A 15,392-nucleotide genomic window follows, 5' to 3' on the forward strand; every position below is an offset into this window, starting at 1 on the left:
ATGCACGGGCTCCTTCTAGATGCCCATTATTATGGTACGGCCGGTCGATCGGTCGGTCTGCCGGTCAGTTTTTGCGGGTTGATTTGCGTCGTCTCTCTGCGTCGTTTGGGAGGGCTCTCTGCGGGGGGATAAGAGTTAAGAGGGGACACTCTCTCCCGGCCACTACCGCCACACTGTCTTATTACTTTTGATCGCAAACGTATAAATACAACGAAATGCAATGGAAAAGGGATGTGATCTGGCGATATGTGGCAAAGATTTATGCTGCTTAACGCATCGCCCAGAAAGGAGGGGAAGACTGGTGAGATGGTAGCGGAGCTGTGAATTGTGCGAACGAGCCTGTAAATCTTCTTAAACTATTGACGACTACGCTTAGCACTGTGGCTGACTTGAATATCTAGCCTCCTGGTCGCTTTGGTAGAAAGATTTGTTCCATAGGCACCGCGACACGTTTCTCGATGAGAGCTGGATGAGCAAAACAATGGATGGTAAAGGCCGGTAAAGAAACGAGACGGATTATTCCAAACGACACGGATCCAATGCGTGGGGCTTATTGATTTCAGAGGTGAATGATGCACAGAATTTACAACAAATTAATTTTTGAACAACTTTCTCATGTGACTATTATCAATATTATATTTTAATGCAATTGTGACATGTGTTAAATTAAACGAATTGCGTAAATGTTGTAAACTTAAAAAACGTAAACTGTTTTTTGTTCGATTTAATTTAAGATAAAAACCGCTTCAAACTGATTATTAAAAAAAACTATAGTGCTCAGAAACATTGATAAGGTGCTTTTCCGCATGACGCTGGCGATGGTGACTGACGAAGATAACAGACGAGGTGGAAAGCTTAAGGGATCAACCCTGATCGATGAAAGACAGAATGGGGAAGCAGTGATCATTTGTATGTATAAGTTGGTACACTCAGAGGACGCCGATAAACAGTAGCGAACGACTCTAAATGGAAGGAAAGCGTTGAATCCAGCATCCACCGGTGCGAGCAGGAAAAGGCACAGAGACAAAACAGAGCTGGCAGTACGATGAGTGGCAGCGGTTTACAATAATTTTGAAATAAGTAAGAAGTTGATGGATTCCACTTGGGGTGATCCCCGCTCGCCGGTGGAACCAGATTTATCCAACACGGCAAAATAAGGCAATGCTCGATAATAAAGGTTTCTTATGGCAGCTGCACCAAATACGTTTATGGTTTTGGAATAATTTATTCCCGTGCGAGCGGTCCCGGCCCTCGCCCGGACAGAACACTGCAGACAGGAGCAGTAACGAGAAAAAGCGCTAGCTATCCCGCCCATTGCAATACCAATGCAGGAGTAGTATGGGCCCAGAGTAAGGGGACAGTATTGAATGTAACTGCCCGGTACCATTCCCTACGTTTGCTGTGCGTTGTCCTGCAGCACGGGAACGGAGGTAGAAAGATTAATGCAAAATTAAAGGATTAACTTCGATGCAACCGGCCGAGTAGCGGGAAGGGGGGGGGGCAGCTCGAAATGAACCGCTACGCTTTGTGACAATGATACGGAAAGGTGAGGAATTGTTATGGGGCTTCCGGGTGCTGCGTAGCTCCCTCCAGTACGTACGCAGCTTCCTACCTCCGCATGCGAATGCCCCAACGAAACGAGCCAAGCAAAAGGTTGCAAGAAAATTCTCAATTTGGACGGTGGTAAAACTTACCCGTGCTAACTTATTTTGCTCCATCTCTTTGTTTGGTAATCAAACCGGTGGATACTTCATTTTCTTCTTTCTCCATTACCTTTGATTACGTGGGTTCTGAGGTTTGCTTTTGGTTTGGCGAATTCGCGTGTTTTTATGCTAAATTTATCTTCACGAGTGGGACAATATGTGTTTAGGCGTTTTAAAAATGAAACTACTCACTGATTCTCACACGGCAACACCTTCTAAAATTTCCTCTATCAAACAGTATAATTAGGTTTTTAAGCAATAGGCTAAATATTTCAAGTAAATGAAAACCAATAATAGATAATATTTGTTTTAAAATATTGCTCATGTTATTTGAATTACTCTTTTTAATGTGTGTCACATTATTTACTTGTAAAATGTTGTGAAAAGCAGTGCATTTTTAATTACTATCATTGACATCATGTTTCCTATTTCCAATCATTTTGCGGCTGATTGTATTACAACGCTCTGTGAAATTGTGAAAACTTGTAAAAACATTTACAGTCGACCCTCGAGTTACGACCATTCGCAAATACAACGATTTTTATTTTGAAGAAATTGATTACAGTCTTTCTCCAAGTTACGCGAATAATGCATTCCAGGGACATTCGCGTAACTAGGATTTTCACGTATATACAATATCACCATAATTCAAATTTCAGCCAAAATAGGAAGGATGAAAAGTTATTTATAATCAAATTTAATAACCTAATGATCATTATAACTTTAAACATTTAGTAAAACTGCAGTTTATTTTGAATTTGGCAATAGTTAGAGAAAATTGTTAGGCGTATGCATTGTCAAAACTAAAAATTCGTGTCACTCGAATTCGCGTAACTCGGGGAAAGACTGTATTTTTTAATTTATTGCTGATAACCGTTCTATATACATTTATAAAGATTCCCCAACTATCCAATCTTGAATATTAATATCATGTAAACGACTTTTGTAGTAAAATTAAAACACTGTTGAACTTAATATTGACACATATTTTACATGCGGCTTTTTCGACTTACGCCTTACTTTGGGACATTTTTTCTGTCCCAAATACAGTAGTATCTCGGGGGTCACCTGTTCACAATATTTTCGCATGGCAATTAATTAAGAAAAAAAAACAAAAAAACCTTTTGCTGAAATGATATTGTATTCTTGATGATGATGAGTCCCACCTCTTACCCCGACAATGCATTGAGAGGAACGAATTTATCTCTAGGATGTTAAATTTACACGTTTGAAGATAATTCGGTAAAATCAGGGAGTTACAGCCTCATACAATATAGATGGATACGGTTTACAGCGTACAACATAGTTGGTCACTTTAGGTCTGACCATATCAAAACCCAACACATGAGCCCATAATGAGCTGATCCGAGTGAGTGCATCGCAAGTGATTGTCGTCTATTTTTTATTTTGATATGTTCTTAGTATTCCACAAAACAAAAAAAAAAGAAAATCTCATCATCATCACTCAACAAAGTAATTACGATGCAGTGTAACTAAAAAATCTATGGTCATCTATCTGTCTAGTGGCTGTTGGTTAACCGCTGTATGGGACATGCTATTGTAGATTTGGAGCCCCGTAAATTACAAACAGTTTCCTGCATTAGACGATAACATTCTAGGTCTCTGCGTGTTCCATATGCGTGTACAATATTGTTACACCAGATCATGCTTTCCCGCACCCGTGTACTGGTATTCAGTATTTTGTAGATGAACAACATTGTTAGGTAGATTATAATTTGCCTTTTGGACATTCATTGAAAAATATTAAGCATAATCACTGACGTGGTAAAACTACCACAGTTTAGCACAGCTCTCATACTTCTTCTACTGTTCTGAATCTTCTGAAATCGTGGCAACTCAATTCGACAAGACAGAAAAAGTATAGTACGACAGAAATTAATGTATGACCCGATTAATATATTGTATAGTTCAATCTTTCCCGCCAAATTAATATAATATCTAAGTCTTGTGAGATCGCCAATCTTGCTGGCCATTTTATTAATCAAATCATCAATAGAAGAACTAAAGCGCAATCTGAGGGCAAAATGTTTAATTTCTGACGCTACATCAATTATTTCCCCATCTATTTTAATTTCAAGCTGTGCATTTAACAGTCTATTTGAAATGATCAACATCTTCGTTTTATTCATATTCAGTTTTAGTTTCTTGTACTTCAGCGATCTGCTGATGGAGGTAAGATCATAATTGAAGTTTCCAACGATATTGCTATCTTTCTTTCTCGATAAACGGGTTCAAATTTGATTCCAGAGATACATGTGTTAACTGGAAGTATACAGACACCATACAACTTCAGTTTCAAACATGTCTATATGTTCTTTGAGGTGAAAACTCACATGCTATATAATTACCGGCAGATAATCAGTATCCTTGCACGCTATTCGACGTCCATACTGTCCTTATTGGTCTTCACAAAATCTTGTGTGAGTTTTACTACCACCTTCACTTGGTAGATGAAGTTGTTCATTGTCATTCTAACTAGACTGATTATTTTGGCAGATTTTCAAACAGCAAATCGCCTCATACCACTGTTAAAATGTGTAAAAAAATTAAAATTCCATTACGGAAATTATCTTTAATTGTTTTTAGCTATTTTACAATATGTTGTATTAAGCACCATAGTACCGATGTAGTGGTTGTTGAGCATATTTCTATATTACCATCGATATATAGCGCTATATATCACCATCTGTTCTTCACCGGTCCATTGATGGATACGGATTGGTGGATGGAAATGTAAGAAATGAATGCCATGAATGATTTATAATATGATGTATCCGTTTTACATAATATAAAAGTAGTAATTAAGAATCTTGGCATATTATTATTCTGACACATTTGCTATCCAGAAGAGTGTTTGATTTTACATTGGTCGAAAAAGGCTGTAAATCAATGTAATCATCATTTAATCACTGTATCCAATAGTTTACCTGTTTATTTATTAAAAAATGCACATAATACACCAAATTGTATTTACATGCAATGGCGAAACTCCATATCTGATGGTCACAATTACGGGCCCATTGTTCGCCTGCCACCTTCGACTGAAGCGACTGACCGGAATAATTGTCCACCCGAGGTAATTACGTGTATTTTCACCGCAAACCCAATCATCTCTGCTCCGTTCCGCGGATTCTGCTACGGCATGGTGTTGCTTTTCGTGTGTTGGATGGATTGCTGGCACTACCCGGCATCGACTTGGGACTTGGGTTTATATTTCGTGAATTACCATCCAGCCACAACCTGCCCACTCCATTTGCAATGCGGTGCTCTCCCTTTATAAGCTTCATTTCATTTTTATTTTATTTCATTTTGCTCATTTGCTTGCGCCGGGCCGTTTTGCTGCCATTCCGCCGTCATCTCGTATCTCATCGTAACTCGCCTTGTTGCCCCGGTTGGTGCGATTTTAATCCGGCAAACGTTGACGTGACCTTTTTGCCGGGATTCTGCAATGGTACCGGCGGGTGGGTCAACGGACCCACGGGTGATGGGGGAGCGATAGGGGGAGTTGTTGGGTGAAAGAATCTTTCCCGTGGTTGCCCACATTGCACTTTTCTCGGGCGCGTATCCTTTGGTTTTTCCCCCGTGGCTTTTCCTGCCCATGTCCAATGGAATGGATGGGGCTGTAGGTGCATGTGTATGTGTGTTTATAAGTGCTTTGACTTTGATTTTTGCTTATTATTATTTATGCCTCATTTTGTCCGCACCCGCACCACGAATCACCGCCACCTAGTGCATATTATTATAAGGGGTGAATTATGCACTTTTGTTGCCCGCGGGAATGCATCAACTTTCTTGTGCGGTTGTGCGAGGCTATCCGCAACTCATTCCATCTATCCTGTACTGTGCTGCATGGTTTGTGACCGAGTAACATTAAGAGATCGGTTCGTAATTTCAGCCCAACTGCACACCGTCCCCGCTAGGGTCCTAGGTTTAGGCAGGCTCGGCCAGTTGCCGGCGATACCAGATGCTGGGCCGAGGATGGTGGAACACATCGTGTGCATTTAGTGCATCTACATTTCACCGTGCGCGGAGGTGCGCTCAGATGTCTGGAGATAAATTATGGCAGTTCCTGTCTTTTAACAGAAACAGATTCACCCCTGCCCTGCGCCGCCTCATTCATTCCATGATAAAACTGATAGTTTTGGGATGCGGGATGAGGTAAAGTTTGATAGCACCACAACAATGAGCACATTCTCATTATAAAAACTTCCGGACCGGATTATTAACGCCCCGTGGTGATGTTTCGTACCCTTTTCGCTCTCGGATGCCTCATTTCATTTGCACGAAAATTACACGACCAGCACCAACACCCTCCCCAAACCGGCGTGTGGAGGGAATGAAAATTGGAAACAACTTTATGGTTCCACGGAACATTGCCTGCATCGATGCTGCTTCTCTCCCCGTTGCGGCCCGGCCATTGCTCCGGGTTCGCGGTTTAGTATTGCTCTCCTTTTTGCCCAGTTAATAATGATCGCGGCGGCCTACCCCTCGCGCCTTCCTTGCCCCTAGCTGATATGCAATGTCGATCGCGGCCCATGACGCACATGCTTCCCTCGCGAACGAGCCGGTGCCGTATAGGCGAAGGAAGGCAGCGATGGTGGGTGGGTTGGTTGGTGATGACGATGCTGCCCTTAAGCATAAATTAAAGAAGAATGTTTCCATGGCTGTCGATGTGTGAGCGGTGAAGGGCACCCCACTAAGGGAGGGTGTGCTGGGTTGGATGAAGCTTGGCGGTGGTGAACAAGCGCAAGAAAGAGAAGCAACGAAAGGGACACCCATTAATAAGAGCACCCGCGCCTCATTTCTTGGGAGAAGTTTGAGGAGTAAAAGGGAGAATAGGGTGAGATTGGGAAGCAATTGTGGGAGCAATACCGCAACGATTCGATGGGGAGGTGAAAAAAAACATCGATTGTGCGAGACCACGAAACTGGCCAGCCCCAGCTAGCAGCAAACATGCAGTTTCGGGCGAGATATGGTGAAGATCGTGGTGGAAGGAAAAACTCATTAATTTTCTGTTGGAGCAAAAATTATTTTTCAATTTAAACACTCGTGCGTGAATTTTGTAAATTCAACCACTTGCTCGTTTTTTGGTTTCGTGTTCGTTTCATCACCCCCATCAACGCTTCGTTTTTGGTTGTGGTAACAGCTGGGATAACTGTTGCTTCGTGATCGGTGCACTATGTCGTCCTTTGTTTTATTGTGTCGCGATAAAAACCTTACAAAAACCGATTAAATCGTTGCAAATTAAATTCCAATCAGGGCAGGGTCAGTTGCAAGTATATGCCACTTCCCTGCTCCCTCTATCGGAGCCTTATTTGTCTTTGCAACAAACAGATCCTAGATCTGCTGGTTGCTATTTTACAATAACCCATGCATTGTGCACTCCTGTTTTTGTTTTAACACGTTTTTTTGTTGTTTCTAATCAAATTATTTTGGTTTTATATTTTTGATAATACAGGTATTCCCCGATATACGCTATTTGTGCGAACCGGACGCAAGGGCGTACCTCGAATATTAGTGAATATTAGAATTAAATCGAGTTTCGAGGTTTTCACTCAAATTATAGCTCATTTTAGTATAATTTTGCTTGAAATGTCAGGTTTTAGCCACTAAATTAGTTATTTACTCTAATTTCTACTGAACATTTCAATTTTGTACTTTTTAATATGATTTTAAAATTCAACTAAAAGGGTTTTTTTGTCTAATTTATATGCCAACCCTGTACAATTTGCTCGAAGAACTGTCGAATTAAGAAAATCGCGTATATCGAGTATGCTGTATATCGGGGAATACTTGTTCACTATCTAGAAAAAGACAATGTTTCCTCCATTACTGCAACTTTCCTGTTTTTAAAAATTGTTTACCGAGCTTAGCGTTAAAGTATCGTTTGAATATATGAAAATATCAGTTTGATGTACATTGAAACCTAAATGTGCGCCAACATTGCTAATAATGGGTTCAATTTTAGTAGAAATAATTGATTCTTGGGCTTATTCAACATCATTATTCATTCATCAATGATGATTTGCACAAATAATTAAACATAAACTCTGAAAACCAGTTAAATAACATATAATTGGTGTGAATGAATGAATGAATAGAGTAGATTAGAATGGATGAATAAATGAATAAATATGTTAACGTAAAAAAAGATGTGAGAAAAACGTCAACAATCTTATGTGCTTTTATTCATATTAGTTTTATTCATTCATTTCACTTTTCAGTGTTTATATTCTCTCTAATATAGTTTTTTTAACATGAATGGTAGTTTTTTTGGTAGGTTCTTCTTTTACCTTATCAAATATTTTATCCTATAGGAGTTTCTTTTATCTAAATTTCATTATTGACTCCAAGGTACATGGAGTAATGATACTATACATATTATAATAAATATACCTTACCGAAATCGATATCATATAAAACTGAACTAATCATTTCGACATATAATATAATGTTAAATAAAAAAGCTTGAACCCTTGAACTTGACATTTATTACTGAAATACTTTTAAATAATCCCTAAAAAAAGGTTTGAACAATCAGAAAATTTGCAACATTAATTGAGATGTGTTGGCTGGCGTTTTGAGTTTTGATAACAAAATTTTTTTATCATAAAAAATCTTAACTCATGCGTTGGCAGGTTGGCAGTTGCCATAAATTGTACACGATCGTGCTTAATTTTTGCGATGTTCTTCTAGCACCCTGTTGAACATCATCTTATGAACGATCAACTCACCATTGAATACTTTCTTCGGGCAGTGGTTACAAGCTCGCTCCTATGCTCCACGCTGGGGTAACAATAATTACTCACGATCATAACATTTCGTATCATTGCCGAGCAAGCCCGTATTAGCGAATGAAATGCGTTACAAATTTCGCCCTTTTGCCATGGCTCGGTAAAAGGGGGCCCCCTTTCCTCTTCCACCAACGGTAACCGTCGCTCTCATTTCCGCTAATGAATGGAGGGGTAGAGAAAGATCGCGACGAAGGGAAAGGGGGAGGAAAAACGAATAAACGTGATTTGATGAGTGTAAGGAATTTTAACTAATTTAAGCCTCTTTCTTCTTTTATTTACTTCCATGCACACCTTTCGCCTCGTTTGGGTTGGTTCGGGGCTGCAAAATCCAGATATCGCTTTGTGGCAGCTACTAGCAACAGGATCGTAATCGATTATTTGCGGTGCCAGCTACACGGCGTGTATCACCCCCGGGCCTGTTTGGTGCTATTCGGCTGGCCAGTTGGAGCCGCCCGCAACCTTACCCCAAACCTGGAGCCCACCATAGGAAAAAAGGGAACCGTAAACCGGGATTGAGTTTGGTTGCGGACGGATCGAACTAGCAGACTGACTGACGGACTGGATGGATCTGGAATCTCGGAATGGTCGCAGCGTGGAAAGCGATCGCATTCTGGTCGCACTGAACTCTGTACGCTGAACGCTCAACATATGATGATTGCGGAACCGTGGTAGACGACACAACAACAGGCGACGTGTAATGCTGCAAATCAATCCGTGTCGAGGCTCATTGGGTTGAAGTTTCAACTACGGATCGATACGGCCGCACACTGGCTCCTCCAGCACAACACACACAAACACGCTCTATTTTACTAAACTAGAAGCTATTTTACTTCACCATCGTATCACACTGATTCTTTATGCCAGTTATCGCCCATCCGCGTGGTTAACGATAGCAAAACAGTATGCGAGGATTGTTTTGGTACGTTAAACACCGACATGGACGATGACACAGCGAAGGGCAAGGCGTGTGTTTTAACATCAGCTAAAGGTGTAGACATTTTAGTTTTTAAACATCTCCTACTAATACCCCAAACATTGCTAATTGCTTAGGATTGTGCGATGAGGAAAATGAATCCGCTTTTAGCTTATCCCTTTTTCATTTGGCTCCAAACACCGTATCCATTGCAAAGAAACCGAACACCAACACAGGAGGTCGGAAAAGGGAAAACCTAAGACGAGGTGCTTCAAATTTTCGAACATTGCAAATCTTTTACAATTACCAATGAAAAAGGTTTGGTTTTTTTTATTCTCAAGGATTATGAAATGAACAAGTTTTGCTTGATATAGGGCGATGTTGTATAGCATGATACGGTTAGCATCAGTAAGCTAACATTCGTTGCGATCCACTTGCGCAAAAGATGCGCGAGAAAACACACGTGTGATTCAATTGCGTGTTTTTTTTTTTCAAGTTTTTGCGCAATTTGATGGCGCTTTTGCGAGATATGATACATAAGCGAGGAACAAAAAATCACATTACATTTGATGCGAGGAAAATAAATTATATACATTTGTTTTAGTTATTGGCAATCTTTTGCTTCTTTTTTTTTTTTGCACAGATCCACTCACAGGATCTATTATACTATACTGCTTGCTAAATAACTATACTAATAGGTTTCGGTCTGACACTGGTTGAGAAGACACCGGGGTTAAAGACACACATTGTTGCACCAAAACGAAAGGTGACTAAATGATCGTTTTACTGTTTGCTAACAGCAACTACAAATTAGATGATAGAGAAAAGGTAATGCAGCGCAGGCAAAGCATGTGAAGCAGTTGATAATAATGAGGAGAGGAGCACAATTACAGTGCAGTTGAGACAACACAAAATGATAAATGGAAAGAATTTCAAACCCCGCATTTAGCATGTAAGTGAACAATCAAAAGTAGAAAAAGATGTGAAGTATACACGAAGAGCAAATAAAAATATATAACTTTACAAAAGTGGTGTTACAACTGTGCATTTTTTTATAGTTAAATACTGAATTAAAAAGATGGAAAATGTTGAAGGATGTGAGTAGTAAAAATATATGTACATTTTTAATGATTCAATTTTTTAATATATTAAATGCGTTCATTAGTTATCCAGCGAATGCAGAAAGAAGCAATCTACTCAAATAGCCAAATTCTTTGCAAAATTCTTACTTACTTACTTATCCGGCGCTAGAACCGCTTTGCGGTCTTGGCCTGCCTCAGGAGTGTCCGAAACCGCTCACGGTCTCGCGCCTTCGTCTGCCAGTCCGTTATCCCGGCCTTAATGGCGGAAGCCTCCACGCCATCTTGTCACCTCAGTTTGAGCCTACCACGCCTCCTCTTTCTTTGTGGACGGCCTAAAAGACTTTACGGGCTGGGTCGTCCGTTTCCATGCGTACAACATGGCCAGCCCACCGGAGCCTTGCGAGCTTGATACGCTGTACGACGGTGAGGCCGCCGTACATCTCGTATAGCTCGTCATTATAACGGCTCCTCCATTGTCCTTGCACACATACGGGGCCAAGTATCCTTCTGAGCATCTTCCTCTCGAACGCGGCTAAGAGGGTTTCGTCAGATTTGGACAGTGTCCATGTCTCAGAGGCGTATGTGAAAACTGGTACTATATAGGTACTATATAGTCTCAGTTTCGTCCTTCGCGACAGGTTCTTTGAGGTGAACTGCTTTTTCAGGCTGTAGAATGACCGGTTGGCAGCCAGCATCCTTGCGCGCAACTCAGCTTCCATGCTATTTTCGTTGCTGACCTTTGACCCAAAATAGGTGAATTGTGGGACGACTTCAAAAGTGCGTTCACTGTACATCTGTACATCACGCCTACGTAGATTCTGATTATTTGTTGGTAGGCCCGCTGATGTTGCCACCATTAGTTTGGTCTTTGCCTCGTTTATCTGCAATCCGAAGCTCTCTGTCGCTTGCTCGATCCCTTGGTAGGTTTCTGCTACATAGAAGAGCCGCAGACTAATGATGTCTATATCATCAGCGTATGCCAGGATCTGGGTTGACTTATAGAAGATGGTTCCCGTAGTCTCCACACTCGAGTCGCGGATGGCCCTCTCTAGTGGCAGGTTAAATAGGAGACAGGCAAGCCTGTCCCTCTAGCACAGACCCTTGGTGGTAGCAAAAGATCCTGAGAGTTTTCCATCCACCCTCACCTGGCAAGTGACGTTGGTCATAGTCATTCTAACTAATCTTATCAGTTTCGCCGGGATTCCAAATGCAAATTACTTGAAAAGAGTACAATACAGTAGTACAAGTACAATAAAGAGTACAGTAAATTACATAAATCAAAAACAATAGTTACGTGATCGAGATCGGTTCAAAATGGACAAAGCCGTATCCAGTAATGAGTGAAATGATTGAGAATTTTTTTGGGAATGGGTTTCATTCGGTGTGTTTTGAGTGCAATGTTGTCCAAAGGGCGGGCTCATGATTTGGAATACTTCGTTATTAGTATCATGGCCAGTTCCAATTAGTGATCAGTTCTTGAAACAGGATTTGTTCGGGGTATTTTAGATGGAACGTGGGTTGTATTCGGTATCAGTTGTCGAACTAAACTTGTTGAAGACGGTATCACTAACAGGATAAAGATAGGTTCAGGTTCAGTTTTAGGATCGGTAAAGGTGCTTACAGTTCCAGATCAGAAAATGAAACCAGGATCAGGTTATTTTTGGCACAACTGGGGGACAAGCAAGCATGGCTTGTTTTTATCAAGTAAAAGAAAAACTTTTTAAAAGATTTTCCCTTTTTCCCTGGGATTTTTTCTATTTGAATGGAAGTATTCAATTTACAAAATAAAGCTATCACTATGTACGAACCATTATAATCACGTGAATCGGGGAAAATCATAACCGGAAAGAGCATTTACACTTTGGAAACTAATTTATTTTATCGCGTGTTACAGCTTACACTCCAAAAGGCTAGATATTATGGTACACAGCAAAACCACTTAACGTAAATCAACTTTTTTTTTGTAACAAACCGCTCTAGTTGGCAGCTTCAAAGTTCATGCCCAGCTCTTTCATCCTGTTTTCGATATCGAGCGTTGGTAGACCGTTCTCCTTGTTGTAGTGGTAGCTCAGAATCAGCTGCTTTTCCTCCAGCCCGGAACATGCTCGAAAAGCGACCGCCCCAAACCTTCGTCAATGTCGTTTTCTTCGCGCAAAATGCAGAAGTAAATGAGAAATACTGCCACACTAAAGTTTACCACGTACGGCTGAAACCACGGAATATCTTGTCCCTTGGGACCCTCCCGGCTACGCTGTGCCGTCCAGCGAGAGGCCTGGCTGCCGAAATATTTGATCGGTTCATTGTTGACCTCTTCTTTGCGATTTTCTTGCCTTTGGTTTGTCGTTGAACTGGCAATGTTGGCCGATGCCGGCAGGAACTGGCAGCGATGTGTGCTACAAATAAACACAATTTTGTAATGCTGGTGGTTGGGGTTTATTTCCTGAAAACACTTACTTTTTCAATAGTGCTGCTAATCTGCGGACTGCTAAAATTTGGGCCATGCTTAAACTTATGTATGGTCAATAAATTAAAGTCTATTTCGTAGGAAAATTACACAATGTTGTGATGGATTTTTGTAATGTTTTGCTTTGGCTTGTGAAGTAATGAAGTTTGCAATCAGAGTGACCAGAAATACCGATTTATCTGTACAGGTGTCCTTCGAGATACGACTGTATTTGGGACCGAAAAAATGTCCTAAAGCAAGGTGTAAGTTGAAATAGTCGTATGTCGAATATCTGTGAATATAAAGTTTATAACCGAAATTGAAGAGTCGGAATCTATGAAATAGTATATTTTATTAAAAATAATGTACGATAATGTATTAATTTCCATCCAAAAGCCGTTTACACGACATAGATATTCAAGATAGGGTAGTTGTGGGATCTTTGGAAATGTGTGTATAAGGGTTATCAGCCCAGATATTCAAAAAAATATATCAATTTCTTGTCAATGACAACTTTTAACTGTCAAAATCAAAATCGTCGTATCTGCGAATCGTCGTATCTCGAGGGGGTCGTAACTCGGGGGAATCCTGTATTCCTACCGATTTTATATATGCCTACCGATTCACAGATGACCGCCCTAAAATTACCGCCGTTCTAGTTCTAGCGATGCATAACTTCAATGCGAAACCATACAACAGTACAGAGGAAATGAGAAAGCTCTCCTCCAAGCGAGGAAGCTCAACTGGTTGGGTATCCCACAAACAGATGGCGCCACCAGCTTTTTTTGCTATTTTTAGAATGCATGAGTCGTTTGCCGTCTGCTAAACGAAGTCTTTCTATATTCCGTTTAGGTAGAGTGAGTCGTTTAGAAGCCGTTTAGTGGTCGTTTAGTGGATTTTTGGCACTTGGGACCTTTATTTGTGTAACCGCTGAACCAAATCTAATCCATATCCTAGGTAAAGGATGCATATTCTTTTGAAATGGAACTTTCATTTTGCGCATTAGTCCCCCCTCCCCCATCCCGCTTAACACTTCTTTCGCTTTCACTTCTTTTAACTCGAGTTAGGTTTCGAGTTTTAACCTATCGAAAACTACCGATAAAATATTGTTGCGCCTACCGAAAACCGCCAAAATATCTGGCCACACTGCGTGCAATCTACACGTCTTGGATTTGTTTTTTTTTCTATCTTTGTTTACCTCTTCGTGACATTTGAGATTTGGCGCCAGAGTAAAATTAAACAAATTTAGCCGCAGGATGGAAGAGGCTCAATATTCCGAGGATTTATTTAGCACGCAAGATGAAGCAGCATTTGGAAATGCAAATTCTGAGCAAGAAGCACCCACCCACAAGTCGACAGAGGAGAAAGATGTTCCTGCACAACCCGGAAAAGATACTGCAAGCGCAGCTGAAAAGGAAGTGGGTGCATCCGCTGAGCAGGAAACTCCCGATCTTGTATTTTCGGAGGACATCGATTTCGGCAAAGAAAACAGCGAAAAGGGGAGACAATTCTACGGGCAACGCTGGTGTCACTTCGAACGATTTCGAAGAACCTATGGAACCCGAGGTAAATGTGGAAAATGCCGATGAAAGAACAGAAACTGAAGAGGTGGTAGAATCGAGCGTCCCTAACCCAAATGCAGCTGATGCTGCAAGCACAAAAGGTACGTCGAAGGACCGCTATCAGATTGTACCATGACTTATGTTCGGTTTTACTTGTTATACTTTTAGAATCACCCGAAGAACGTTTGGCACAGTTTCCATTTGCTCGGATTAAACAGATGATGAAGCTGGACCCGGAAGTAGGAATAGTGTCGGCCGAGGCGATATTCTTGGTTACGAAAGCGGCAGAATTGTTTCTTCAAACATTGGCCAAAGATACCAGCTTTCATACGGTTGCCTCAAAGAAGAAAACGATGAGCAAGAGAGATGTTGAAACTGCAATAGATAACGTCGACTCGCTAGTGTTTCTTGAAGGAATGATGAATGTGTAGAGTTGGTAAGAAGGAATGGTGCTAGGTTTAAGAAGTTTGGCGACTAATAGAAACTAAGACATATCATGCTATTTTTAGAAACGTGTCTTTTACTTGCAAAAATACCGTTGTCCTGTTTAATTTTGCTGTTTAGAAGCAGATTTTCCTTAAGCAATACGGCCGAAGCCGTTCTTTCTGAATAAAAAAGTAGTTTTTCCCTTGTATTTGAATTTTTAGTAATAAATTTATGAAAAATGACGACATGTAATAATTCAGGATGGAACTTTCGTTAGATTAAAACTACAATAACCCTAGCACACACCTAATATATTGGTGAATCTGTGCATTATTTGTTATTTTTAAATACGAAGACTGGAACGAATTTAATAGCCGCCATGATTATATCTATATGAACCTTGTGTTCAGACGGCGGCTGTTTTATCACAGGCGGCTACTTTGTTGCA

The 15,392-nt window shown here is 40.7% G+C and overlaps 2 protein-coding genes and 1 long non-coding RNA gene across 3 annotated transcripts in view; 2 read left to right on the forward strand and 1 right to left on the reverse strand.

Annotated features, from left to right (window-relative positions):
- Positions 1 to 10,471, forward strand: part of LOC120895042 — a 40,041-nt gene extending 29,570 nt beyond the window's left edge. The window contains exon 2 of the long non-coding RNA XR_005738275.1: positions 8,851 to 10,471. This is a non-coding gene — a long non-coding RNA (uncharacterized LOC120895042). The remainder of the gene's footprint in view (positions 1 to 8,850) is intronic.
- A 1,895-nt stretch (positions 10,472 to 12,366) lies between these two features.
- Positions 12,367 to 13,131, reverse strand: LOC120893496. The gene is given in 3 exon segments (XM_040295421.1): positions 12,367 to 12,614; positions 12,617 to 12,906; positions 12,968 to 13,131. Coding segments are annotated over 3 exon segments (462 nt in total). The 5' UTR covers positions 13,015 to 13,131; the 3' UTR covers positions 12,367 to 12,489.
- A 1,023-nt stretch (positions 13,132 to 14,154) lies between these two features.
- On the forward strand, positions 14,155 to 15,152 carry LOC120893762 (DNA polymerase epsilon subunit 4). The gene is made up of 2 exons (XM_040295849.1): positions 14,155 to 14,619; positions 14,687 to 15,152. The coding sequence occupies exons 1-2, from the start codon at positions 14,256 to 14,258 to the stop codon at positions 14,947 to 14,949; spliced, it is 627 nt and encodes a 208-aa protein (XP_040151783.1). The 5' UTR covers positions 14,155 to 14,255; the 3' UTR covers positions 14,950 to 15,152.
- Positions 15,153 to 15,392: the final 240 nt, after the last annotated feature.

The sequence above is a fragment of the Anopheles arabiensis genome, chromosome 2, assembly GCF_016920715.1.
Source record: "Anopheles arabiensis isolate DONGOLA chromosome 2, AaraD3, whole genome shotgun sequence".
In the NCBI taxonomy this organism is placed as follows: Eukaryota; Metazoa; Arthropoda; class Insecta; order Diptera; family Culicidae; genus Anopheles; species Anopheles arabiensis.